The 27881-nt window shown below is 34.3% G+C and overlaps 1 protein-coding gene across 3 annotated transcripts in view; it reads right to left on the bottom strand.

Annotated features, from left to right (window-relative positions):
• Nucleotides 1–231: 231 nt before the first annotated feature.
• The window catches only part of CCNT2 (cyclin T2), a 38421-nt gene continuing 10771 nt past the window's right edge, over nt 232–27881 (bottom strand). Inside the window, exons 3-10 of one of the 3 annotated variants that reach the window (XM_008143468.3) lie at nt 16157–16285; nt 14068–14128; nt 11852–11914; nt 8735–8780; nt 6948–7111; nt 4813–4883; nt 3237–4389; nt 3007–3135 (exon numbers count right to left, since the gene is read on the bottom strand). In XM_008143468.3, the coding sequence (XP_008141690.2) occupies nt 3068–3135; nt 3237–4389; nt 4813–4883; nt 6948–7111; nt 8735–8780; nt 11852–11914; nt 14068–14128; nt 16157–16285 (1755 nt within the window). In that variant the 3' untranslated portion in view covers nt 3007–3067. Of the gene's footprint in view, nt 4390–4812; nt 4884–6947; nt 7112–8734; nt 8781–8900; nt 9226–11851; nt 11915–14067; nt 14129–16156; nt 16286–27881 lie in introns of those variants that run through there. The other 2 variants (XM_008143467.3, XM_028148161.2) reach the window with 2 other exon arrangements.

The raw sequence follows: 27881 nt of genomic DNA, 5'->3' as shown, positions 1-27881 counted from the left end.
AAGGTAGGCCTCCAGGAAAATTTCTGTGAAAAGATATTCCTCTGCTTTGGTTCTGAAATATTGTGTTTTAAAGTAGCTAAGGCAAATATTAGGGAGCACAGCTCAATGTTGGCAAGTTGGTCGAAAGAGGTAGAAGAAAAGCCTTCGTATGCAGTGTGCTTCTGCATAAAAGTAACAACCTATGACCTGGGGAGAACACAACTAAAGAATGAATCACTCTTTTATACGCTGTTAAAAGATAATGCTTTTTAATATTTCAAATAGTTTTAAAAATCTCATCAAAAATGTTTCACCTTAACAGTACTTGCACATGTGGAATTTCATACCTAAATTTGGTGATACTATTTTGGTTCATTTATGGCTACTTACAAGAAGACTCAGTAATAATGTCCATTCACTAGAGTCTTTTTCTTTGGTTGAGCCTACTGGGACCAGGCTGATGAGACGGCTAAAGAAAATTCATGGTAATATGAATTATGTGAATTTTCACTGAATGGAAATGAAACTTAAAAAGGATTTCCATATTTATCCCCATCGTGGTTTTGGAAGCTAATGTCCCGTTCAGAAGTTAAAGAGTTTGAACAGCTCACACAATCCTGTAAAAATTACAACTGGCTGCCCTTTAATAAATAAAGTCATTGTAAAGATTTACATTTACAGAGTGAAAAGTGAATACATAGCATTTTAAATTCAATTTTGGAAGTACTAATAAGTACTGACCCATAACAATATACACTAGCTAACTTTTTAACTGTCCATCATTAGCACCAATAAAGATTCAACAAAATTACTTTTATTCCCACATCTCAAAACAATTCTGCAAATTCTTTGTGAAGTTTAAGTATAGTCACAGACCTTAAATATTCACATTGTTTTCTATGTCATACTGAAAATATGTTCACTAATTTTCTGGATATTCTTTACAAAATCTTATTAAAATTCCTGGTATTATCATCCCTAAGTATACAGTAGCATAACCACACTATGTAGTTTCACATGATAGCTCCTTAGAGGTTTCACATCTAAATTACCAAGAACAAAACCCTTCCCTCCCTTCATTCTGTACTCAGCTTAATTCTATATACTAGTCCTTGGATTATGTACCACTGTCAAAGTATAACTGCATCAAAATTATCATGTTTGTGGATACAATAATATGCCATACAGAACAACAAAGTTACACATAATGACAAAGATTACTAAAGTTATGCAAGACGAACAAATGTTAGGACATGCTAGCTAGGCAAAGTCCCTAGAAAGAGGCTCCTACTATACTAAATTCAAATAACATCGACAAAATAACAAACAATTACCTTTTAAAAAATTATAAAGCTATTGGCAAATTAGATAATTGCTAAATAAAAGCAGAGCACAAGATTAAACTCTAATATTTACAACTGCAACATACTTGGGTAAAATTACAATTGTGCACATATCAGTGGCTTTTTAAAACAAAAATAAATCATATACATAGAGGAAAAATGAAGACAGCCTTCAGTTCAACAGAAGCTGAATTCAACCCATCTCAAAGATACTCAACAGCTCAAAGATTTACCACAGAATAAATAGAAGACTCACTGATAAACCAGGGCCATAGTACTAGTGTTTAAAACAAATTTTAAACAAATTAATGTCTATTGTTTATTCAAAGTCAGATGACTGTGCCAATGTGACCTCAACAGGAATATACTGAGACGTGCAAACAAATGTAAAACCTCCACTAGCTCTCTACCTTTTTTTCCTCAGAGGTTCCTGATAAGCTATAAATACAGGTACAATGCACAGTGATCTTTTTATTTATTGTTAGAATAGAAAAGAACTAAGAGAGTAATAGTTTTAATTTTATTTTTAAAGGAAGACTGAATTTACCTGAAAAAGAAATGTGGCATCACACACAAACAAGCTTGAGGGGAGGAGTATGTTTGAGAATACGCTGTCATTCCGAATGCTGAAGGAAACGCGATCCCTGTTTACTGTTCAACTATGTAGTGTTGACGTTTTTTCTTTAAGGAAAAAACTTAATTTTTCGCTATGTACGTTTTGTGAATTTCGTTTTCAAATCACAGTAATCTACATAACCATTATTAACAGCTCTGTGTTATAGTACTGCAACAAACCAACAAACATTTAACTGCACTTCACATCAAGAGTATGTAAACTTAATTTTTTTCCTCTTCAAGCCTTCAGAAAACTAGGGGCTATTTCAGCAGCCAATCTGGTCAGAACCTCTGAAGGCAGTTCAGTGCCTCACAGTGTAAGTGACCATCTGTGGCACTGTATACCCATCTGGTATTGAAGTGTCCCCCTTCAGAGGCTTCCAGTAAGGCCTAGAGTTTAAGGTTAACATGAAAAAGTGCCACCTTTGTTTTAGATTAGTGATGGACTCTGACAAGATAAAATAAAGTTATTCTGTATATTGTTATACTTACAAGCAGCTCCAATCCTGAGTATTTATGGTAATATCTAAACATACAAAAATGTATGTACATTTTTCTCCACTTTCCTGTAAACTGTTTTCAGTATACTGTTTTATCCCTTTAACATTGAAACATGCAAATCATACATACAAGTATAAATACACAAAAGAAAACAATTTACACTCATTCAAAAGTCAAGCAACAACAAAAATAATATAGCTACAGTATTCAAATTATAAATAACAAATGCTTGAGGCATCTTATATTCCTAGAAGCAGCCAGCCATTCATCCTAATGTTCTTAGCTGCAATTGTAGAAATACTGAGTTTTGCACCTTCCATGCTTTTACAGTATTTATAACACTATCATATGTGGAGATAAAGACTTGTTTACTATAATCTCTTCTTTTCAGAATGAAGAATAAAGCAGCACTTACAAATATTGAAACAGTGGCAGCAACGGCAGGTGTTACCACTGCTAGATCAGGAGGATTCCATTCTAACCATTTTTAAATTAAAAAAGGAAAGGAAAAATTGACCTAAACAAACAATTACATGTTCATTCCTTGGGCACTTAACAGCGAGTCCAGCATGTCGTATGTGTCTTTGTAGTCCATATGCTGGCTGTTTGTACTGTACTCGTGATGGACATCAGGACCGTTGGTCTCCACTGGCTTCTTGTCCAGTTTCACGAGGGTGCTGAGATGTCCGTAGCCCACCTGGTATGTGACAGGGGGAGGAGGGGGTAAGGGATGGTTAAAAACAGAGTTGTGAGAGGATATATACTGCTTAACAGAGGAGGAAGAACTAGATGAACTACCTGAACTTTTGGAACTTTTGCTCATTTTGGCGTGATGGTTGTGAGATGCATCATTGACATGCAGCTTCTTCCTTGAAGAGCTGGAACTAGAGGAAATGCCATCACTGCTCAGGCCAACAGGACTCCTCAGAACAGTGGGTGGTATTCCATCAGCACTGTGTTTACTGCCACCACTGCTGCCACTGTGTGAGTGGGAATGCTTGTGACTGCTGGGGTGGTGGCGGTTGGAGGGATGTTCCTTGTGCTTATCTTTATGGTCTCTGCTAATATGTGGGCTGGAATGCTTGCTCTTCCCACTGCTTTCATCAGAAGAGCTGTGCCTTTCTGAAGAAACTTTTATCTTCATTTTCAGTTCTTCTTTACTGGCACTTTTATCAGTGGGTGGTAATGGGATCCGTAATTTCAGCGATCCACTTTTTTCCTTCTTATCTGCCATGTATTTTTCAGGTTTTTCTGCATTTGTGATCGGAATTTTCATTTTAATGGGAGAAGTTACAGAGCTGCTGCTCGTTGCCTGCGACTGCACGTGTTTGTGTTGCTGTTCTGCCTGGGCAGCTATATAATGATCCCTGACATCCAGATCAAGGGTTTCTAGCTTACGTTTTTCTCTGTATTTATCTAAAGACATCTTCTGAGGAATAACTCCTGGAGTAGCAGATATTGGTCCATGGTGCTTACTGCTCCCTGCTTTATGAGTATATTCTTGCTTAATAGAAGAATGATCAGAAATTTTGTCAGGTCTGTGATGCAATCCTGAATGCAGTGAGAGAGAAGGTCCCTGCTGGAAGTTGATGTTGTACTGGCTACCAGACAGAGATGTCTCCTGCTTCTGCGAATAGATCTGCTCGGTCCTTGCTGATTCTTGATGTTGAGGCCATTCTTGGTGTGATGACAAACTGTATGAGGTACCTGGCATTCCTGTTGCTAGCACTGACAAATTATCAGACGTATGGCTGTCTTGAACAGAAATATTTCCTGAATTCAGAGGTACTGGTGCAGGGAATGCCGATGTAGATGGTTTCTGAAAACTTGGGTTTGCAGGCACACCAGCAACACTATCTACTAAAATGGAATTCTGGACCAAAGATGAACCAAGAAGCGGTGTTTCCGATACTTGTCTATCTACTTTTGGTTTCTTAGCCGCCTGGTCAGCCTATTTAAATAAAAAGCAATGACAACACAGGAATTTAATACACAATTCTTTGCTTATAAAAATTCTATATTTATAAAACAAGACTATAAAATTGAAAGCACTAATTTTGGAATTTGATATTCAACCTAGCCACCATTTGAGAAAGTAACTTAACTTGTCTAGGCTTTAACTTCCCCATTTGTAAAATGAGAAGAATATTACCATCATTGTGAGGTTTATAAAAAATTTATAAAATACTCGGCAAAGTCCTATGGACACAGTAGTTGAATACGGTATGTGTGTATGTAGCTTCTGATACATTGTAATTATTCAGGAATACTGGAAATAAAGAATATTTAACTCCCAAAATTCAAACTGGTTAGCTTTGTAATAGTTAGATAAATGACAAATTGATAATCTTTTAAACTCTGCCAATTCTCTTACCCTCCAGTTTCGAATCTTCTTCAACCTACTAGGCGTTTTCTCCAGTATCTGTAGAAATTCATGTGTTAACTCTAAAAATAAAATTTAAATTCATAACTTAGAAGGTGCCTTCATGATTTAAATTTCTCTCAAGTGAGCAATATTAAAAAGGTTCTCAAGAGTTCATCTACTTCACTATCACCCTCCTATTCAAACTTCAGCATTTAAGTAGACAGAGCTCTGAACTAGTATTTTTTTAAAAAATCACTCTCCCACCCCAATTTTATATGCTTACTCAGAATCCCTGGAAAATTTAGTAGCATTAAAAGAATATTCTCCCAAAATATAAACCTCCACTAGGAAAAAAAAAATATTTGTTGCAGGCAAGATCCATTAATAGATTTAAAATTAGGGGCAAAAGTTTGAGGAAAAAAAAGGATATCTTCCTCAAGATATTTAATTGCAAAGAGAAAAACAGTAACTTTACAATGGAGAAACACAGTAAATAACATCTTAATCAAGTGATGATGGTTATCATTACTAGCAATAAGAGATATCAATATGATATACCCCCCAATAAGATCTATACTAATGAAAGGGTAATATGCTAATTAGACTGGACGTCTTCCTGATGACCATCCGGACGTCCTTCCTGACAAAGCCGGGCCCAGGCGAAGCCACCAGCCCACAGTCCCGGGCGCTGGCGCCTGCAGCCCAGGAGAGGGAGAAAAGTTGCCCACCCCGCGGCTGCGGCCGGCCCAGGTCCCGGGTGCCTGTGGCCGGCCAGAGGGAGGGAATCCTGGGTCCCGGGTGCGGGGCCGAGACAGAGGCGGTTAGGGGCCATCAGGCAGGCAGAGGGGTTAGGGGCAATCAGGCAGGTAAGCAGTTAGGAGCTAGTGGTCCCAGATTGCGAGAGGCAGTTGGACATCCCCCGGGGGGTCCCAGATTGGAGAGGGTGCAGGCTGGGCTGAGAGACCCTCCCTCCACCCCGGGCCTCTAGTGCACTGATATAATGCATTTTTGTGTTTCTATATGTCCTCAGTTGCAACAGACATAAATCCTATTTTCCATTAGCTTCAAATTTTGTGAAGGAAGTTGGGGAAAGCCCACAAAAAGAATAAGCTATAACCCAACATACTAGTTTAGGCACATCTATTAAGGAAGGATGTTATTTATTTCCTTTCTGAAATTTATAATAACATAGCTAAAATATCTTAATCTCCAAGAATCTCCTACCTCTGGCCAACTTCTCTTATGTCTTAATCATGGAAATTTCTTATTAGAAGACCCTCAAATTCTAGGCTCAATTTAGAGAGCTTGTACCCCCAATTTTCCCTTGTCAATTCACATTCAATGATGCAAGACAACAATGGCACATTTCATCAGTGGAACTAGAGCAAGAACTGTTACCCAGAAAATACCATTAGTTGATTGCTTCACATCTTCTGCAATAATACCTGACTTTGAGTCCATACATTTTAAACTCAACAAAACTAACCTTTGAGTTTGAAAAGTGTCAAAGGGCTTGAGATATTCAGTAGTGGTTAATATATGTACACTTTATCTTTTTTAGGCTAATGAATCCTTATTTTTCATCCTGTGTTCATTTGATCATGTAATTATTCTTTTAAATCTATTACCAAATTGTTAAAAAGAATTATAGTTATGTTATATCTAAAAAAAAAATAAGTATTTTTTGAAATACAAACTAAAATATTAATACATGAAATAATGATATCTGGATTAGCATTAAAATAACTATAGGGGAGCCCTGGCTGGTGTGGCTCATTTGGTTGGAGCATCGTCCTGTACACCGAAAGATTGTTGGTTCGATTCTTGGTCAGGGCACATACCTAGGTTTCGGGTTCTCTCTCTGGTGGAGGTGTATACAAAAGACAACCAATCGGTATTTCTCTCTTTCTCTCCCTCTCCTTTTCCCTCTCTCTAAAATCAATAAAGGCATGTCATTGGGTAAGGATTAAAAATAAAAACTGCAGGGGAGGAAGGATGCTGAAATGGCCAGAATTAGTAACTATTCAGTTTGGCACGAGTGTATGGGATTCACTAGTTTTCAAACCTATACAGAATTAGATAGAATTTTTCCATAATAAAAATAAATAATTTTAATTTAAAAAAGATTTATTTTCTCTACTTACCATCTAATAATTCTAAAGTAACTGTAGGATCCACATATTCCCACCAATGTTTTCCATCAGTTGACACAGGAATCTCCCAATTGGACCATTTGCAAGCCAAATGAATGCATACACATGCTATCACTGTTGGTTTGTACTGAAGACAGAAGGTGGTAAGATGTAGACTGTTGTGGCGCATGTTTGAAAATGAAGAGTCATAGAAATTCAAATATGTAAAACAAAGAAAAAACATTTACCAGTAAGATTAGAACAAAAACAGAAGTATAAAGGTTTTCTTCTGTAAGCCTAGAGTACAAAATCTTATTTTATTATGTTAAAAGCTAACACTATACTTACAAAATTCTAGTACTAAAAAAACCCCATACATTATGAACATTCCCCATACTCTTAAGCCCGAGTATTTTATTAATATTTTATTAATACTAATATATTAATATTTCTGAATTTTGCTTTTACATCTAAATTGAAAGTATTTTTATTTCTTTATAAATGGAGGTGAAGACATATACCTAATACAATTCTATTTCCAATAACCACTATAATACCTTAAACTTTTTTTGGTGACATTTTTGCTTTTTTTGTAATACCATGGCAAAAAAGTAATGAAAAAGCAGAGGACTCTTGATAAAAGTGACACATTTCAACAATGCATTATAATCAGGAATTCTACCATTTTATGTGGCTTAAACATAATTCTCAAGTAAGTTAAAGAGAATTTAACACTTTTTCTATGTAAACCTCTGTCTTCTTTTCAATAGAGCCACAGAGAAAACTTACCGTTTGCGCAACAGCTTCAAAGCCCAATGTTGCTATGTACTACAAAAATACTCTTTCTCCTTCTACTATACTGGGCATGTAACATGTTATGAGTAGGCTTTTCTAACCAAAGTTTTAAATTTAAGTGTTATTTTTGCTTTTGTTGTTCAGAATTCCTCGGAATAGAGGTTAAAGCCCAACAACATATATCTGAGGATAATAATGGATATTTGCCAATCCAAAATTTAAATAAAACTTAACAGTGTCACAAAAAAATTAAGGGCCACACAAAGCTGGTTTGGTCCCTCCTCCCCAAAAACCCATTAAAAAAACCCAACAAATTTAAATAATTAATATAATCAATACAGAACAGAATTTTATATTAGATATTAAAGGCTTTTAAAAACTATTCTTCCACTTCAGTTTCAGAATGAAAATGTTTATTGATCAATCATAACCCACACCATTTTGTATTTATATAAACTAAAAAGGAAGTAAGGTTTTTTAAAAGTAAAAGTTGTACTTATGCACATCTAGGCACTGATAGGAGTCGACTACTTCTAATTTACTACTAATGGGTATTATGTAACCAAGTTATAGAAATTTTATTTATTAAAAAACTTTAATGATTAAAGTTAAGATTGGATCAATGTGAAATTTTAAAAATTGTCATTTAACTATAATTATAAACTAGAAATAGCTTTATACTTACCAAGTTGCTCGAATTTCTACGTTAAGTTTAGCTCTGTGTAATCTTTAGCTGCTATTCAGGCTACCAATTTTAGACTTATGCACTCACAAATCGAGAATATGTCATCAGAAAGCACCACTACACTTCACATTGTGCATTTAACCCCTCTGTGCCCAAAGTCCCTTGTACAATACACCGCAAAGCAGACAGGAAGGTACCACCACAGTAGATGGTCCAGTCTCCTGTTGCAACAAGGGTAAGAGACACATTGAGGGGGCCCTGCATTAAAGGAAGCTATAGTGTGCTACAACAGTGCAACAAAGAGGGTCAGGATAACAACCTGTTGGTAGCCATGAAATAGGATGTCTGTGCCAAATCCTTGCTTGCTGTAAGGAAAAAAAAGAAAAACGAAGACAATACTATCAGCTTTAACATGCTACCATTAAAAAGTTCTCAACATAACAAAAACTTCAAAGATGTGTACACAAAAAGTAAATTTTACTTACTACTTACAAATATCACAAGAGCGCCATCATTTTCTATACTACTGAAAATCTTCAACAACATTCACTCAAATGTTTCTTGCTATCCCCCAAAGATCTGAGAAACAAGCCGATTTGCTTTTAGCTAGCCAGTTACAAGGGCTAAACTTGTTACTAAGTTAAGCATCTAGTCAGCTAAAAGTTGCAATAAAGCATTCTCCTGGATTTAAAAAAAAAGAAGAGGAAGAAGAAGAAAAGATTTTGAAGTCTAACACAAAATACAAAGAGTTGCCTGCCAGACTTAATCCTCAGTCATATTTAAATTGGCTTAGTACTTCCATCAAAATAAAACAAACCCCCACCCTCCAAAGTCAGAGAGCACAACCGCTCAGTTTTTCATCATGCTACTAAGCATCAACAAATAAACAACCTAAAACATTATAAGGACAGATATAGGAAACTCCACTATATTATTATTTTTTTAAATTATAGAATCCAATTAATAGAACTTTAGATATGAGTACTGTAGAGGGAATCATGATGCTTCAACACTGTCACCCTCTCACAGAATGGAAATTAAGACACTGAAATGGAAAACAGGCCCTCCCCCCCTTCTGCTTATTTTTCCCAACAGGGATGCCTCTGCTATAGTCCACCCTTTCCTTCCAATTACATTCATAAGACTGACATAATCGTTCCCCTGTTTCAACCAGGATTAGTTCCCTTCAACTCACCCCTCTCTAAAAGGCCTCAAAATCCTTGCCCCTGGTAGTGTTATCTGTAGCACCTGTAATCACTGCTGTCCCATGTGAATCTTAAAAAGGGACTTGGGCTTAGCAGAGCTGTGCTAAGAGTGTCAAAGAATGTCCTGGAGACAGTTTGACTTAAGTATTGCTTTCTTTCCTTATGGGAAAGAAAGGATAAATCAGAAAAGTGAAGGTCCCTGTAAAATGACATTAGCCAATTCTGCAGCAAAGGAGCAGAATACCAATTTTCTCTTGTGGGGAAAGGAGGTAAAAGACTTGGAAGAAGCCAAACCATTTACTCCCTTCACAAAAGACGCAAAATATGTAGACAAGAAATTTTAAATTGCCATAGCAGTTTTCACCTCACAAGATGTCTAAATTCAATAACCTCACTGTGCAACAGAGGAAGAATGTAGGAAAAATGTTCGTTTGTTAGCTTAAAATTGTAAATAGAGCAAAAAAAAAAGAGAGAACAAACATGAAAGAAAATGTATTAAATGGAGTGAGATACAAACCCTGTTACTCAAAATGTTAGTCACACAAGAGGAGTTTAAACATATATAAAATCTGTACTAAAATTTAAGTCAGTCACATTTTAAACATTAACAAAAAAATCGTATTTTAATATTTTGCTTTGGATGATACATAAAATTTAGTTTTTATAAATGTTATAAAATTTATTATTTAATTTTGCAAATCAATGTTCTTTATGTCTCTAGCTTTTTTAGATATAGGAGAAAGTACAAAAAAATTAATAAACTTCGAAAAACAATTTTTAAAAAGCTGACTAAAACTTCACAATACTAAGCTGAAAATCCAGTTTCAATTCCCACTGAAGTATTATTTTAACCTATATTAATATCTCCCTTCAATATCATTCTTCATCAGACTCAATTTAAAACAAGTTATATGGCTTTCCATTAGTCTGACAAAACAGTTTACCCTTTCAAGTTTTTAGGAAAATAGAACTACTCAGATTTTCTTTTCTTAACTCAAAATCTATACTAGTTATCTATACAAATCTATACTACACTGTAATACTGGGGATGAGAATGTGCTATAAAATATATTCATATAATCACAAAGAACAGGAACTATAATTAAGTATGTTCAAGTTTACAAATGATAATATGTGCTATTAGGATAAAAATATATATAATGGCATTTTTAGAGGTCCAGTTCTTGTGGTGTCAGATAACAGAGCCTTTTTTTTTTTGATGTAGTGATAACATAATGAAATCCTACCTAGGTATAAAATGAAATAAATTTAGAATGAATAAAATGTGAGGATATTTAGGTAAACACTAAAAAACAAAACAAGACCTTCAAAAGTCTTACCCATTTTGTTTAGAATAATCCTAAAGAAGTCTGGTGGTAAAAGAATGAAAACTGCAAAATTTAATTTTCAAAAAGGAAGTAATAGAAAAAAGGCACACTAAAGGTTCTAAGGGGTTGCTATTAGTACATAACACTTCTAATGGGAAACAGTAGCAGCAGCAGCAGTATAACAACATGCAACTGTGGAAAAACTATTTCTAGGCATATAACAGATACACAGGATTCATTAACAAGAGCAGAAAAATGTGTTCCACATGCTTTATAAGCAGTAAAGCAAAAAGTATAAAAGCTTCCTTATTCCTGTTTATAAAAGGTGTAATAGCCACATTATACACTATGTATCATGCTATATATTTCCTCATTATACACAAAAAGAAAACCATTTTTAGTAATACCAAAGAACTGTGAAAAATGTATTAAACCAATTTTGTTCAAATGAAGATGGGCAAAACATTTGCAAACATGACAAATCTAAGAAACACAATTTTTTATAGAAAAAATTTGAGGTTGACCTCCAAATTCTTATACTGTAGTCTTTTCAAGAAGTCAATGAAAGTTTCTGACATAAATTAAAAATTAATACTACTCTCTGTACCCATGTGTACATCTTAAATATTAACTGAAATATAGGACAGGCATAGCCCAATGGGGAGGTAGAGAGCCCAAATATTTGAAGCCCTCCAAATTTTTAGTGAAATGAAACTCTCACTGAACTGTATACAAATAGAAGTAGATGACCTAACACTAAAAAGTAATGCTTCAAAATGACATTTCCCTTATTTTAATAAAATTAAAGAAAAGGCTATAAGAACAAAATAACATTCAAATCAATTATAGACAACAAAAATAATAAATACTGTATTTAATTAAAAAGTTTCAAAGATCACTTACCTCTTACTAACTGGGTACATTTCACCACATCTGTGTGTGGGTGCTCAATGGTGATCTCAAAACCTGAAATGAAAAGCACTTTTTTCCCCAATCACTTACCACTACAATACTTGCCTGAGAAATGCCATTCACCACACAACCATAAATGTGTAATATATTTTTCACTATTAAAAAAACCCAAAGATAATGTTTCTTATCACTGACATGATCACTATTTACCTCTGATAAGAAATCATTTCTTCTCAAAAACAATGTTCCAATTATGAAAATTTATTATCAAAGTTATTTGGAGATTGGGGGAATATTTATTCAAAATTCTGATTTACAATTAGTTTGAGATTATCCTCATGTTAAAAATAAACTAAAATCACGACAAATACAATTTTGTCCCACATGTTAAGCAGGGAATTCAACTATGTAGTATATTTCTCTCCCCCTCCCCTTTTTATTGAATTTACTGGGGTTCTTAAGTGTATTCCAACTCTTTCAGAAGATGTGAAAAGAAATTTTTCATAAATATAACCTTTGGGTTACAGTGTAAGAAATGACCTTTTAAATAATTTAGTGCTCTTATTTTCTTAGTATGCCTTAGATCAAAAGGTTTCAGCAAGTTAGCTTATAACTATGTTTCATTAATAATAAAATTGTTAAGGTTAAGTATACCTTGTAGGCCTCATGATTCATTAAACCACTGTTTCTAAAACCAAAGATAAAATATTGAAAAGCTTCCAATGCCCAATCAACCCTTAAGTAGGACCGGGCTCAACCCTTAAGTAGGGTGAGGGAGGACACATCTAATGCCTTCAGAAGCATAAGTGAATAATATCCTAATAAATAGGTAATCTGGATTTATAAAGTTACTGTATGGTCTATTTATATTCCTATAATAAAACTGTAATAAAACCTGCAAAATCATACTTTAATGAAAGCCAAAGAGGTGTATTTTATACATTCTTATGTTTCCCTTAAAATGCTATTATTCATTCTCCGTGCTTAAGACTCTGTCATAATGCAAATAACACAATGATTTAAAAAAAATACCTTTAATTATTTTAAAATATAATTTTCTTTTTCAACTTTCATTATATTTAAATTTTCATATTTATTTAATTTATACAATAAAACAACATTTACATTACTGGGTTTGGAGGGAATGAGAATATTCTTTTATTTTTGTATCTTTTTATACTATAAAAACTTTAAACAAGTGATATACATTTCAAACAAGCTACTTTTGTAATAAAAAGAATCAGTTATTATGAGAAGCTGTGATTACCACTTGAATTCAACATTTGGGAATGGAGTAATAAATAAAATAAAAATAACTACCATAATAAATAATAATTATGACACAGACACTATGTGGCAATTTTTTAATACATCATCTTCACAATGTTAAGGTAGGCATTATTATTCCACCTCATATATAGAATGAAGGCATGAAAGGTAAAGAGGGGAATTTTGCCCAAGTCAGACGCCTACAGATTTAAACCCAGCTCTCCATAAAGACAATGTTCTTCTAGGAGTAATACATGACTTTACAGAAGTCAAAACTGTCTTAAGCCCCAGTTTCCTCATGGTAAAGTGAAACATCAGAATAAATGATCTTTAGAGGCCAATTAAGTTGTACTAACTTTGCAGACAACATAACTTTTAGAAAAGAATGTTCAACATTTAACTATTATGTCACATTAAAAATGATATACTGACTATAAGCTCTAGGAGAACGAGAACTGCCATGTATGTATGTACACATTACAATCATATGCAACAGTTTGAGAGGAATATTTCATTCTCCAATGCAAAGCCAGAACGAAGCACAGTATCCCAATTATCTGAAAACATTAAAATCTCACCAAAGGTTGTTTATGTGAAATGAAATGAAATTTTTAAAAATGGTTTTCTTATAACCAGGCAATAATATTCTGGCCCCAAACTTTGTTTTAAAATGTAACTTTCATCAAAGATAAAATCACTCCAGACATTTTTTCCTTTATTTAGAATACATATAGCAGGCCCTTGAATAATGTCATTTCATTCAACATCATTTGTTATACCATAGGAACTTAACTCTTGTTTGTATCAATTAGCCCATAGTAAACTGGTTTTGTTATATGTTGTTTCACTTAGTTAAAATACCCATTGATGACATTAAGTAAAGACTTATTGTACTGCATTGAAGAACACACATAAAAATATATGATGTAAGTACATACCTAGGGTTTGTAGCATTATGGTTTCAAGTAAAACCAGTTCTTGAGTTTGTTGAAGGTAAGCCTGCGAGGTAAAAACAGTAATATTAAAATACTTAAGATAAACGTAACTACTAGACTATGGGACTGTTAAATCTCATGAGAATTATAGGTTGATTACAACAGAATTAGAGTAGTTTATAAATATGAAGGAAAAAAAAAATCGAAGGAAATAGAGAAAGCCTATATTCTGTGACAAGTCTAAATTGAATAACTTCTGTAAATAAAGCAAAACCCCAAAAAACCTAATGATAATGATAATATGAAAGGGGGGATGGCTAATTGGAACAAAAGAGATCTTTAGTCTATAATATAAAACTTTACCTAGGTATTATGAGTGCTTCAAGACATATTAAGATAGAAAGCACCAACTCACATAAGAACACCAAATTCAAACCCACCTTAAAGAAAAGTCTTATCAACTTAATCTAGGATACCATCATGTGATAATTTCTTGAAGTAACAGGAGGTTACCTTTAGAATTAACTTCCTCTCTTCAAAAAAGGCAAAATAAAAATTTTTAAAAAGCTGTATAATCTCTAGATTAAAAGGAAAAATTTTAGATATAAAATACCAAAATAATGTATCATACACCCAACCTCAATAAAGTATTCACCCCCTAGCTGGTTTTGCTCAGTGTTAGAGTGTTAGCTCCTGGACTGAAGGGTTGTGGGTTTGATTCTGGTCAAAGGCATGTATCTCGGGGTGCATGTGGGAGGCAACCAATTGATGTGTCTCTCTCACATCAATGTTTCTCTCAGTCTCCCCCCCTCCTTTCCACTCTCTAAAAAATCAATGGGGAAAAAAATCCTCGGGGTAGGATTAACAAAATAAAAATAAAAATTTCACCTATTGCAATTACTCTGGAAATAAATGGTATAAAAAATTTTCTGCAATCTCATTTTTAGATCATGACATAACTACTAGAAATATTGTTAATGAGAAAACAATATATCACATATAAGTATTCATTTATATAAGGACATACTGCTAAACCCAGAGTGAGAGTACCTTTAATTTTATTTTTGTCCCATTTTGAAAAGGTCACTGAGCTGATTTTTAAAATATACATTTCGGTTATTTGAACAATATCCTAAGTAACCACAAGAAATAATTCTGAATTTGTAAAATTAGTAGACACTACTAATTTTAAATAGTTCTTATTTTTGAATAATCATAAATTCTCTTATTTTTGAATGGCTATATTAATATTCTACTTCCTTAACACACCTAGGATAACAACATCTAGATTAATAAAATCAGATATAGTTAATTGGAACTTAAACTTGATCCAAATCAAACTGAATTAATATAATCTGGTAGTCATTTAGTACTTAAAAGTTCCTGATAAAGAACTCAACTATAATAAGAGTGCTAGAAAAATGATTTTAAAGGCCCAGAATTCTTTCTTGTTATAAGATATCAGATCATTTTAAAATGGTGCTTTCAAACAAGGCCTATTAAAATACTGATGATGAATAAGTTGTTTGGAAACTAGCATTACTCTTTAGGAAAATTAAAATATTTTTAAAAAGTGCTTGCCGCTCATGAAAGCATGGTGAAATGTATTTTTATGTATCGAAGAGATAAGTAGTAGTATATATGCATTAAATAAAGAAACAATTCTGTAAAAAAAAGATTAGCTACTGGTCTGGAAGTAAATCCAGAGGTTTTCCTATTCCTTCATTTGCTAACAATTTTGAGTTATTTATCTCTGATCTTGAACATACCCAAACGATAGAGGTGAAATGATTTACCCTCTAGACATATCACAGATATGCTGTGAGAATAAACAAATGTGAAATACTTAAAAAGTACCTTACATAATTCAGAATGACATTATAATTCATGAACATACATGAAATATGTCTCCGCCTGATTGCTTCCTGCCTTTACATTCTTAAGTGGTAACAGGAATAAGCAGCATTTGGAAGGCAACACTAATTAAGATATATTTTTATCACGTCTAAATAATGAAAAGGTTTCAAATTTACAAAGGAAAACAAAAAAAAACCCCCCCAAAAAACAAAAAAAACCCACAATTTTTACATACATCACACTTAGTATCCAGCAGTGGCTCTAGGGGATGAAGACAAGCATGTGCTACTTTGATAACATGTTCAAGTTTTCGAGCCTGTTCTTCCACTTTTGCAGCCAAAAATAATGCAGTAGGTGATATTATCTGCAGCAAAGAAAGAAAGTTGGTGATTTAAAAACAAATTTTGGAAAAAACTTACTTTCTAAAGGGGAGAGGTGTGCAAGAAAGGAATGTAACACTGAAATTATGAATTGCTAGTTGGGCTATGAAAAGATTGATGATGAGAGTTTTAATAAAGTTATTCAATAAATAGAACTAGTTACCCTAATTGATAAAATCTGTTTTACTTGTTTTGCAAGTAAATTACTAAAGGAAAAAGACTTATACTTTATTAAAGTAAGAGAAAGTTTAAATAATATTAATGCACATTGTGAAGGTAAAGGGAAAAAAACCACCTTAAGACAAGGAATGAAGCAATAGTTTTAAAAAACGATGAAAAACTGGGTAAAGTATACCTAAATTTTCCTTCTTTTAGGACAGCCACCACTTTCTAGGGTTTTCTTAAATTAATCAATGACTCATTGTGTAGCTAAAAGCTACACAATCTTGCTTAAGAGACTGGAAAAGGATCTACAAGGCAAATTGAAGATTCCACATGAAACTTCTACCTAATATCTCTAGTACTTTACTAACATCATTAAAAGTTTCATGGAAATAAACATGTACGACAAACTAACAGGGAAGAAACATTGCCAATTGAAGATCTAGAAATTAGCAATTTTTAAAGCATTACTGACTTACGTTCTTTGGATTAAAGTATAAGAACATAGCACTAAGACAGAGAACACTAATTTTGAACAAACATTTATCCCTGAACTTACTAATAAACCAAGTAACTTCTGACCCAGAAAATGGGCATACTTTAAACTCAAATAACATTCTAAGATTACAGACAAATATTTCATGGTGATGGGAGGAGACAAGACTTTGGGTGGTGAGCACACAATGGAGTTATATTACAACAGATGTTATAATGCTGTATACCTGAAATTTACATAAAGTTATTAACAATGCTACCCCATAAATTTAATTGAAAAGGAAATATCTCATGGAAAGATAATGTCTAAATGTCAAGATTCAGATACATTATTTTTCAAGAGATAAACATCTGAGTCTCACTGTATCTTGGGGTTCAATCACTATAAAGAAACAATGTCAAAAGAGAAAGGGAAAGAGAGAAGGGCATAAATCAATGCTATGTGATTTGGGTAGGTAACAAAAGGAGAAAATTTCTGATATAGGGAAGGTGGAGCCTTTATTTCACTGACATGAAATTTAATTGCTAGATTTTGTATTTGAAAGGAACCTTCTCTATTCCAAATGCATTTGCAGATGAGTAAAAATGACTAGAAGTCTTCTTCCTGATATACAAATCTTTAAAACAGATCTAAAATTAAGTAAGTTTGGCTTTAAATAACCAGAAATAATGTTACCTTAAAAGGACTGAATAATTTTAACTTGAACTTTCAAATTAATTTCATCTTTTAAAATTAAAATTATAACAAAAAATATTTTTAATTGAGAATGCTAAAAAAAGCAATGTATTCTTAGTTTTCATAAATTTAGAATACACTGTTATTATTCTTACAATAGATTTAATTAAGCAATATCAAAATCAGCTAATATTCTTAAAATGCCAGTTAAATAGTCACCCAGGGTGGGGGAACAGGATGGTGGTGGTGGTATTTCTGAGATGTAAAAAGTACAAAACAACTGAGATTGGACAATTATTCCTATCTGGTACTTTTCCCCATACTTAAAATTTCCTACCACTGCTACCTATTTTGATTAACTACTTTTCTATTTAAAGGCTTAACTCAAAAGATCATCTCCTTCCAAAGTAAAATTTCTGAGTCAGAGTGAAGTACCCTTCTTTAGTCAAAGAAAAATTATGCATACCTCTATCATTATACTTATACTGTATTCTAACTTGTGGTTTATTAATCTTTCTGTCCTCCAGACTAGAAGCAGCTTGAACACAGAGACTGACTTATTCATTCATGTTCCCATTATCTAGCATTGTGCAGCTGCTGTTCAATATATTTGAATGAATGACATGTGGATAATCTATATATAAACATAAAGGCACCAATATGTAATTCAAAGTATTCCAAATGCCACAGTAAAAATCTAAGAACCAAAACCAAGGTAAGAAATGCAAGAAACACCCAATAAAATGAAGACACTCAGTTTCGAATAACTTCTCATTTATTATCTTATTCACATCTAAAAGGGGAATGGCTAAGCCAGCTTTCAAATGCTACAACTATTTATCAAGGAGTGAAGCAATAGAGGAACAAGGCAAGAGTCAAATTAGACTAAACTTAATATTTAAACTCCTTCCCAACTGCCAAATGGTCCAGAATTTCTCTTACTTGCCTAAAGGCACTTTTAAAAGTCTCTAATGAGTTTTTCTTGGTAAAATCTTTTAGGATTCCCAGTCACAGGTCCATCCTCTTCAGACTTTTTGAAAGCCTCAATATGAAGAGGTACTTTCAGACCACACAGTTGTCTCCTTAGAAGAGCGTCTCAATGTAACAAAGTATTGTACTAGTGAATGATTCTCAAATTCTACAAGTAATTTTAAAAATTATTTAGTGAGCTAAGCAATGATCATCAGGGTAGATTCCTGTGTATTTACCCACACTCCTCACAGAAGTCTTTCTGTTCCCTCTAAATAGGGCTCAATTCTCATTCTCCTCCAGTGCAACTAATACCCAATACTCTTCCAAAGTTCCTGGTGAAATCCACTAACTCCATTCACATTTCCTTCTCTACAGCCTGCAAACATTTTACTCCATCAGGGCTGTAAAAACAAAACAAAACACCTTTTTAGATAAATACTTTGTAAATATCCAAGTGAGACTTTAATTTTAAGGGTGACTAAGAAAGGTAATCAAACTAGGCACTACTGCTTTTTATATGGAAAGTTGATTCTGTTGTGTGGCTTATTAAAAGGGTAAGAATGTCAAATGTTTTAAATATTGGCAGTACTAGTTGGTCTGTGGCTTTTGAGGGAACATTCATTAACACACATAAACTTGGCTCAAAGTCAAAGAATTCACACCAATGCTGGAGTACATACTTGGCTGGTTCAAGGACCAATTACTGAGATTCAGTTCACTGGGGACAGGGACCATGCATTATGTGCCTTGTGTTCTGGTCCCTAGTTTGATAAACTTTCTCCAATTACTGTAACTAAAGGGAAGAAAAATTTATTTTTAAATAGTCCAGAGTTTGTTACTCTAGCAAATGTACAACTAGTTCAAGGAGGTATTATATTCTCAAAACAATATACCATACAAATCATGGAGGGGGAGGAAGAGGTGATGAAGCCAGCTGCAGCACAGTAGTCAGACTGCCTCAGTAGAATCTGACTAGCCTAGGCAATTTACTTATTCTCTTTGAGGTTCAGTTTCTGCATCTGTAAAATGGGAGAAACAGTATCTGCTGTAAACTTGTGGTGAGGATTCAATGGATAAAGATATGTACAGCACTTAGAATAGTACCCTATAGTAATAGGACTCAAATGTCATTACTATGTTGAAAAATTAAACAATTGTGTATTGTTACTGTTGAGCTTAAGTTTTAAATGCGATTTAACACGCTATAAAAATTTTCTTCTTTCTTGCTCACCTCTTCCTTCCACAGTTAAACTCAATTCTTTAAAGGTTCTTAGTTTAGAACTAAGCAGATTAAAACACTGAATTATGATATTTGACATTAATGGTTATACCCACATTCCTTTCTTCCTTTCTCCCTGCCGTTGTTTTCACCCCCTTCTCTTTTTCTATTCCTTTATGTTTTCATTCCTACCTCTTGGTCTCACTCCTCCTGCCCATTCCTGGCCGCTGTCTCCCCTTTCTCTGCTCATGATGATGCCCTCACTGCTGACATTCTTCACTCTCCATTGCTGGCTTCAACCTTGATAGTTGGAGGCAAGGTTTTCGAATTAACAAAAAGCCCGGGCAATTTCTAAGTCACCGAAGATGGCTGTATCAGCCAGTTTCAAGTGAATCATCTGGTCTTTGTTTTAGTAATTAACTTTATGCACACACTTTGTGTGTACATTTGTATTTAAGAACCACCCACAGCTGTGTTATTACTCAACTTTAAATCTCCTAATCCCCAAAAAGCACTAAAAGAAGCAAAGATAAGACTTCTAAATCTGCTTTCTATTTGATAATACAATACTAGTATCAACAGGCTCCTAAACCATTGTTTCATCTCAGGCCAGTGAACCCATTCACCCTTCTCCCACCCCCACCCCCCCTTTTTCAACTGCCTCAACACCAATCCCTCCCCTAAGACGAGGATAATTATTTCTGTGCTTTGAAAAGGATTTCATTAATAAATATCTAGCTAGTTCTAGGTATCACAGCTTAAAATTTGGAAATCACTTGCCAAAGGTATAGGTGAGGACAAGTAGTAATGGTATAACTTTAGCAGAGACTCATAGAAAGAAATTCCTAGAATAGAAAAAGGAAAGGTAGAAACTTAGATATAAGTAAGAACAAGGGAGGTAAGACGCCCACCAAAAAAGAAAATGGAAAAGTTCAAAATGTACATTTGCTAATAAGAAAGATTACCAAGCTCAAGCAAATTAAACCAAAATTCCAGCACAATATTAAGAAGTGGTTTAAATCTTTAATTCTGCTGCACTGAAAAGACTGACATTTCAATAGTACAGAAAATGTCATTAACTCAGCCAGGTATTTTAGCTATTTTTTTTCCTACTCATATAATTATGTGTGAATGTAATACTGTCAACAGAAGATAATTTAGCTTGAGAATTTAAAAAATATTCAGGCTGGATTTTTTTGGGACATCTAATTACATTTAAAAGAGAGCTGGCTTAATAAAGACTAAAAAACACTCGTATTCAATATTGCTGAAAAGCAGTCTTCAAGAGAATAAGGCTTTATTTCCATAATTACATTTAAATATATTAAATATGCCTAATACTATCTGGCATTTTAACATTTATTTATTGTTACAAAAGAAAAACAACACACAAACAAAAAGCAACTTATACTTTAAAGTACACTTAGCATTTCATAGTTAAGTCTCTATTCTCAGCTACCATCTCCCAAACTCATGTAGTACTTACTGTGAAACAAGAACATTAACATTGCATAGGTACTCAAATATTCTACATTAATCTTAAAAAGTCCACTTTTGCCCTGGCCAGTGTGGCTCAGTTGGGCATTGTCCCGTGCACTGAAAGGTTGCCAGTTTGATCCCTGGTAGGGGGCATGCAGAAGGCAGCCGATTAATGTTTTGCTCTCACACTGACGTTTCTCTCTCTCCCCTTATCTCTCTCTAAAAATAATAATTAAAAAAGGTCCACTTTCCTTCAAATGGCTAAACAAATAAGAACTAATATTATAGAAAAGTTAATATTGTGAAGATGGCAGTATTCCTCAAATTGATCTATAGATTCACAGAATGCCTGTCAAAATCCCAGCTTCTGTTTTATAGAAACTAACAAGCTGATCCTAAAATTCTTATGGAGATGCAAGGGACCCAGATAGCCAAAACAATCTTGAAAGAGAATAACAAAGTTGGAAGACTCATACTTCCTGAATTCAAAATTTACTATAAAATTAAAGTAATCAAAACTTTGTGGTACTGCACCAGAGCATCACTCAACCATCTCCACGAATGACACACCCAAAGAGCAGACAGCAGAGCCCCACTATAGCAAATCTTGCTCTGTGGGGTCAGCCCCTGCACAATAGCTCCTTCCCTGTAGTGACAGCCAGTCTTCACACCAATCAGTTGGAGGGTCAATCCCTCCCACTAAGGTGCCAATAGCAATCAAGTCTCAACTACACACAACCCATACAATGGACACACCTGGAGCACCTTGCTCAGGTGAACAGGGAGATGATGTGCCTGGGCCCAGAAGACACCTACTACATCATCAGGCCACTCTACTAAGACTGAGAGATGTAGTGGCCCTACCTAATACATAGAAACAAACACAGGGAGACAGACAAAATGAGGAGACAAAGAAACATGTCCCAAATGAAAGAATAGGACAAAACTCTAGAAAAAGAACCAAACAAAATGGAGATAAGCAATCTATCGGATGCACAGTTCAAAACACTGGCTGAATGAATAAGAAAACAATACCCCTACATATGCTTCCCACAAGAAACTTACTTCAGATCAAAAGATACACAGATTGCCCTGGCCAGAGCATCATCCTGCACACCTAAAGGGCACATTTCGATTCCTGGTCAGGGCACATACATAGATGTTTCTCTCTCACATAGATGTCATAGATGTTTCTCTCCCTACCCCCTAAAAACACACCACACAAACTGAAAGTAAAGAATGGGAAAAGAGAGTTCATGCAAATAGAAATGAAAAAAAGAAAAGAAAAGCTGGGTAGCAATATTTACATTGGACAAAAGGCTAGTCACAAGAGACAATTCTACTTCTGGTATTTAGCTGAAGAAACTCAAAACATCAATTCAAAAAGACAGAGATCCCTAGGTTCATTATAGCATTATTTATAACTAGAGGCCCGGTGCACGAAATTCAGGTACTTGAGCGGGGGGGAGGGGGGAATACCTCAGCCCGGCTTGAGGCTCCCGCCACCGCCGTTGGACTCGTCAGCCATGAGCCTGGCTTCTGGCTGAGCGGCGCTCTCCCTATGTGTGTCATAGCGACTGGTCATTCTGCCATTGGGCCAATTTGCTTATTAGCCTTTTATTATATAGGATAGCTAAGATATGGAAGAAACCTAAGTGTCCAATAAAGAAATAGAACATATATACAAGGGAATATTACTCAGCCATAAAAAATAAAATCCTGCCATTTGTGATAGCATGAATAGACCTAGAGGGTATTATGCTAAATGAAGTCAGACAGAAAAAGACAAATACCATATGATTTCACTTATATATGGAATCTAAAAAATAAAATAAAGAACAAGCAGAACAGAAACAGACTCAGACACAGAGAACATTTTGATGGTTGCCAGGTGGGACAGAGTTTGTGAGGATGGCTGAAAAAGGTAAAGGGACTAAGATGTACAAATTGCCAGTTATAAAAACAGCCAAGGAGAAGTAAAGCACCACAGGAAATAGTAAATAATATTATAATAACTATACTAGGTGTACCAGTTAATAATGCAGATTTTTTCAATAGATGGAGTTACACATGTTGAGATATATGCGATTTGATATGTATGCTATTTTGTTGTATTGACAGCAAGCTTCAAAACTTCATGTCAAATTTGCTGAAGGTGTTAACATCATAGATATTTTTATGCTTAAAAATGTTGAATTTCGTGCCAAAAAAAAAAGCATTTGCGGGAAGTTTTAATTCATTACTTTTTTTTGAAGAAAAAGTTATTGTGTACTTCGGGAAGCTTATGGTGAACATGCTCCATCTCAGATACTTGTGAACACCGGTTTAAATGCTTTAAAAGTGATGATTTTGATGTGAAAGACAAAGAACGTCCAGGTCAACCGAAAAAGTTTGAAGACCAACAATTACAAGCATTATTGGATGAAGATGCGTGTCAAACTCAAAAACAACTTGCAAAAAAATTAAATGTTGCTCAGCAAACAATTTCCGATCATCTATAAGCAATGAGAAAGATTTTAAAGGAAGGAAAATGGGTGCCACATCAACTGAACGAAAGACAAATGGAAAACCGAAAAGTCATCAGTAAAATGTTGTTTCAATGGCATTCAAGACTTTTTTGCACAGAATTGTGACCAGCGATGAAAAGTGGATTTCTTTTGAGAATCCCAAATGCACAAAATCATGGGTTGATCCAGGTCAACCATCAACATCGACTGCAAAGCCAAATTGCTTCGGAAAGAAGACAATGCTCTGTGTCTGGTGGGATCAGGAAGGTGTGGTGTATTATGAACTTCTAAAACCAGGTGAAACTGTTAATACTGATTGCTACTGACAACAAATAATCAATTGAACCATGCTTTGATTGTGAAATGGCCATAATGGCCCAGAAGACATGGCAAAATAATTTTGCTTCATGATGACGCACCATCACACACTTCAAAACCAGTTAAAGACACTTTAAAAGATCTTGCCTGGGAAATATTAACCCACCCACCGTATTCACCAGACCTTGCTCCTTCAGATTACCACTTGTTTCGATCAATGGCACACGCACTTTCTGAGCAGCACTTCAACACATACGAAGAAGTGGAAAACTGGGTCTCTGAATGGTTTGCCTCAAAACAAGAAAAGTTCTATTGGGACGGTATCCACATATTACCTGAAAGATGGGGGGAATGTATAGCTAGCAATGGACATTACTTTGAATAAAGCACTCTTGATATTTCTCTTGAAATTATCGTGTTTTCTTTGATTACAAAATCCACCATTATTAACCGGTACACCTAGTATATATGTATGGTGTCAGATGAATACCAGGCTTATTGGGGTGATCACAGTGTATGTTAATGCCTCATCACTACATTACACTAAATTAATGTAATATTGAATGTCAACTATAATTGAAAAATAAAAGTTAAAACACACACACACACACACACACACACACACACACACACAGTATGTGGTATTGGCATAAGGAAAGACATATAGATCATGGAACAGAATAGAGACCAAAATAAACATATTTATAGTAGATTGATTTTTCAACAAGAATACCAAGATAATTCAATAGGGGAAGAATAGTCTTTTCAACAAATGGCGACAGGACTACTGGATATCCACATGCAAAAAAGTGAAGATGGCAGTTCCCTTCTTTACGCAATAAACAAAAGCTAACTCAAAATGGATCAAAGACCTAAATGTGACAGCTAAAACTATAAAACTTATTAGAAAAAAAAAGAAATATATTTTCATGCCCCTGAATAAAACAATGCTTTCATAGGTATAACAGCAAAGCACAAGTGACAGATGAAAAATATAAACTGAATGCATGTGCTACAAATGATAACATCAAGAAAGTGCAAAAGATAGTCCATAGCAGGGAGGAGTCATTTGAAAATCCTATCTATAATAATAAAAGCACAATATGCTAATTAAACCAGAAGTCCTTCCGGATGAAGCTGCGGTGGCAGGAGCTGAGGCATAGGTGGCTGCTGCGGTGGTGGGGGCTGAGTCCCTTACACGAATTTCATGCACAGGGCCTCTAGTATCTGATAATAGACTGTTACTCAGGATATATAAAGAACTCTTATAAAATAATAATAAAAAGACAACACAAATTAAAAAATGGCGAAAGGATCTAAGCAGACATTTCTCCAGAGAAGATACACAAAAAGATGTTCAATACCATTAGGTATTATGGAAACACAAATCAAAACCACAATGAAATACATTACACTCACTAGGATGGCCACAATAAGATGGCTTTGATAAAAAAAGAAAAAAGACAATACTAAGTGTGTTGACAAAGAGGTATAGAAATAGGAACCCTTACACATAGCTTGTGGAAAGTAAAATCGTTGGCTACTTTGGAAAACAGTTTGGCAGTTTTTCTAAATGGTTTTAAAAAAACTCTCCAAGATAACTGAGGTCTAGAGTTACCATACCACCCAGCAATTTCACTTCCAGGTATATATACCCAAGAGAAATGAAAACAGGTGTCTACACAAAAACTTGCACATGAATGTTCACAATAGCATTGTTCCCAACAGACCCCAAATAGAAACAATCCCAATGTCCATCAATGAGGTATTATTCTCATGATGTATGGAATGTTTATTCATCCGTTAAAAGGAATGAAGTACTGATACATACCACCCTATGGATGGATCTTGGAAACATTATGCTATGACCAGATTGTATAATTCCAGCTATATGCAATGTTCAGAATATGCAAAGCTATAGAGATAGAGAATGGTATATCCCAGGGTTGAGAGGGAGAAATTGTGAATTGCTGAGTGCCATGGTCGATGCTCAACCACTGAGCCACAGAAGCTGGGCTATATCCATTTCTTAAACAATGATTCACTTTGACTTACGCAATTATTTCAGAAAATCATTAATTTTCTTGTTTGGTTAACAAAAATAATTTTAACTATGTTCAAGTCTACATAAATGAACCATATTAATTTAAACAGCTACTTCTATTAGGCATTCAAAACAACGATCACTGAACTATAGCAATAGAAACTACAGGATCTACCTAAGGATATGGGGAACGTGTAAAAATCTGGAATCCTCTCTGAATCAATGCACCATTTAAAGACTGCTCCCAAATCCTCATAACTTTTTCCTGCGCTCTCAGCTATTTTTTAAACCCTCACACAAGGATATGTTTTTATTGATTTTAGAGAGAGAAAGTGGGAGGGGGAGACAGAGACAGAGACAGAGAGAGAGAGAGGAAAAAAGAGAGAAACAAACATTGATTGGTTGCCTGCACCCCGACTGGGGATCAAACCCTAAACCTTTTGGTGTACAAGATGATGTTTCAACCAAGCCATCCCACCAGGGCTCAGCTATTTTTTCCCAAGCTTGGAACTGTGTCTGTTTTCATGATCTTAAGATTCTTGACTAGAAAAGAATTATCATTTTTACTTTTTCAACTTCTAAATGAGACCTCAATTTCAAATTAGTTTGAATGTGCACTCTTTCTTATATAACACATTCCATTGTCAACTCCACTATAATGTATTTGTTGATAGATACAAACATCTATACATGTATTTGTTGATAGATACAAACATCTATATCAAACATTTGTTGATAGATACAAACATCTTTCCATTAGTAGTTACCTGGTGTTACTTTTAAGAGTTTATAGTCCAAACCAGCCCTGTCAAATATAAATGTAATGTAATTATGATTTTTCAAGTAACCACATTAACATAATAAGTAGGAAATTAACTCCTAGATAATGTTTATATAGACATATATATATTAGCACAGGTTTAAACCTACAGTTGGCATTCTGAATATAAAATTCATTAAAATTATATTAAAATAGATTTAAATGTATTAAATGCTTCACATTGCATGTATTTCCTTAAATACGATCACATAGGTACTTAATATGTCAGCTTTATAACTAGAACCATAACTTATTTAAGTATAAAATATTAAGTTTAATACTCCCAAATATTATAGGGTAGTAAGGTATAGTGATGGAATTTGTTTACTTAAAAAAAATTACCCAATTTTCTATACTAAAAACATCTTCAGAATCCTTGTTCTAGCTTCCTTCAAAGTCAATTTATAAATGACAAAAAGTCAGTATACAGAGATCTTTGCGTGTCTTGGCCAATGCAAACATTCAAAACGCTGTGTTAGTTCTGGGACAAATGAGCTAACGCCACCATAGAAGCATTTGAACCATTAGTACTAACAGACACATGTATGAATGCGTGTGCATGTGTATATGGAAAATCTTTGAATATTTTACAATCATCTAATTTTTGAAAAAGAAAAACCTGCTTCAGGAGACTTTATAAAGACTCATGTAATACATAGTCAAAATGCTCCCTAAGTCAATATCCCCGTCATCAGGCACTTGGAGCACCGTGTTTGAGAACAACCTTAAAGCTTTTTGGAAAACTTCTTATAGGTATTCTTTCCAGATTCAATTTGGAAAAAAAAAAAAAAATCAATAAAAAATATCACATGCTTTTTTTTTTATGTTATCAATAAACTCTGCCAGATAGATTCTTCTCCTTGTTTAACAGAATAAACTTCAAGTATA

This window comes from Eptesicus fuscus, chromosome 11, assembly GCF_027574615.1.
Source record: "Eptesicus fuscus isolate TK198812 chromosome 11, DD_ASM_mEF_20220401, whole genome shotgun sequence".
Lineage (NCBI taxonomy): Eukaryota > Metazoa > Chordata > Mammalia > Chiroptera > Vespertilionidae > Eptesicus > Eptesicus fuscus.
This window is presented reverse-complemented; position numbering and strand designations above follow the sequence as displayed.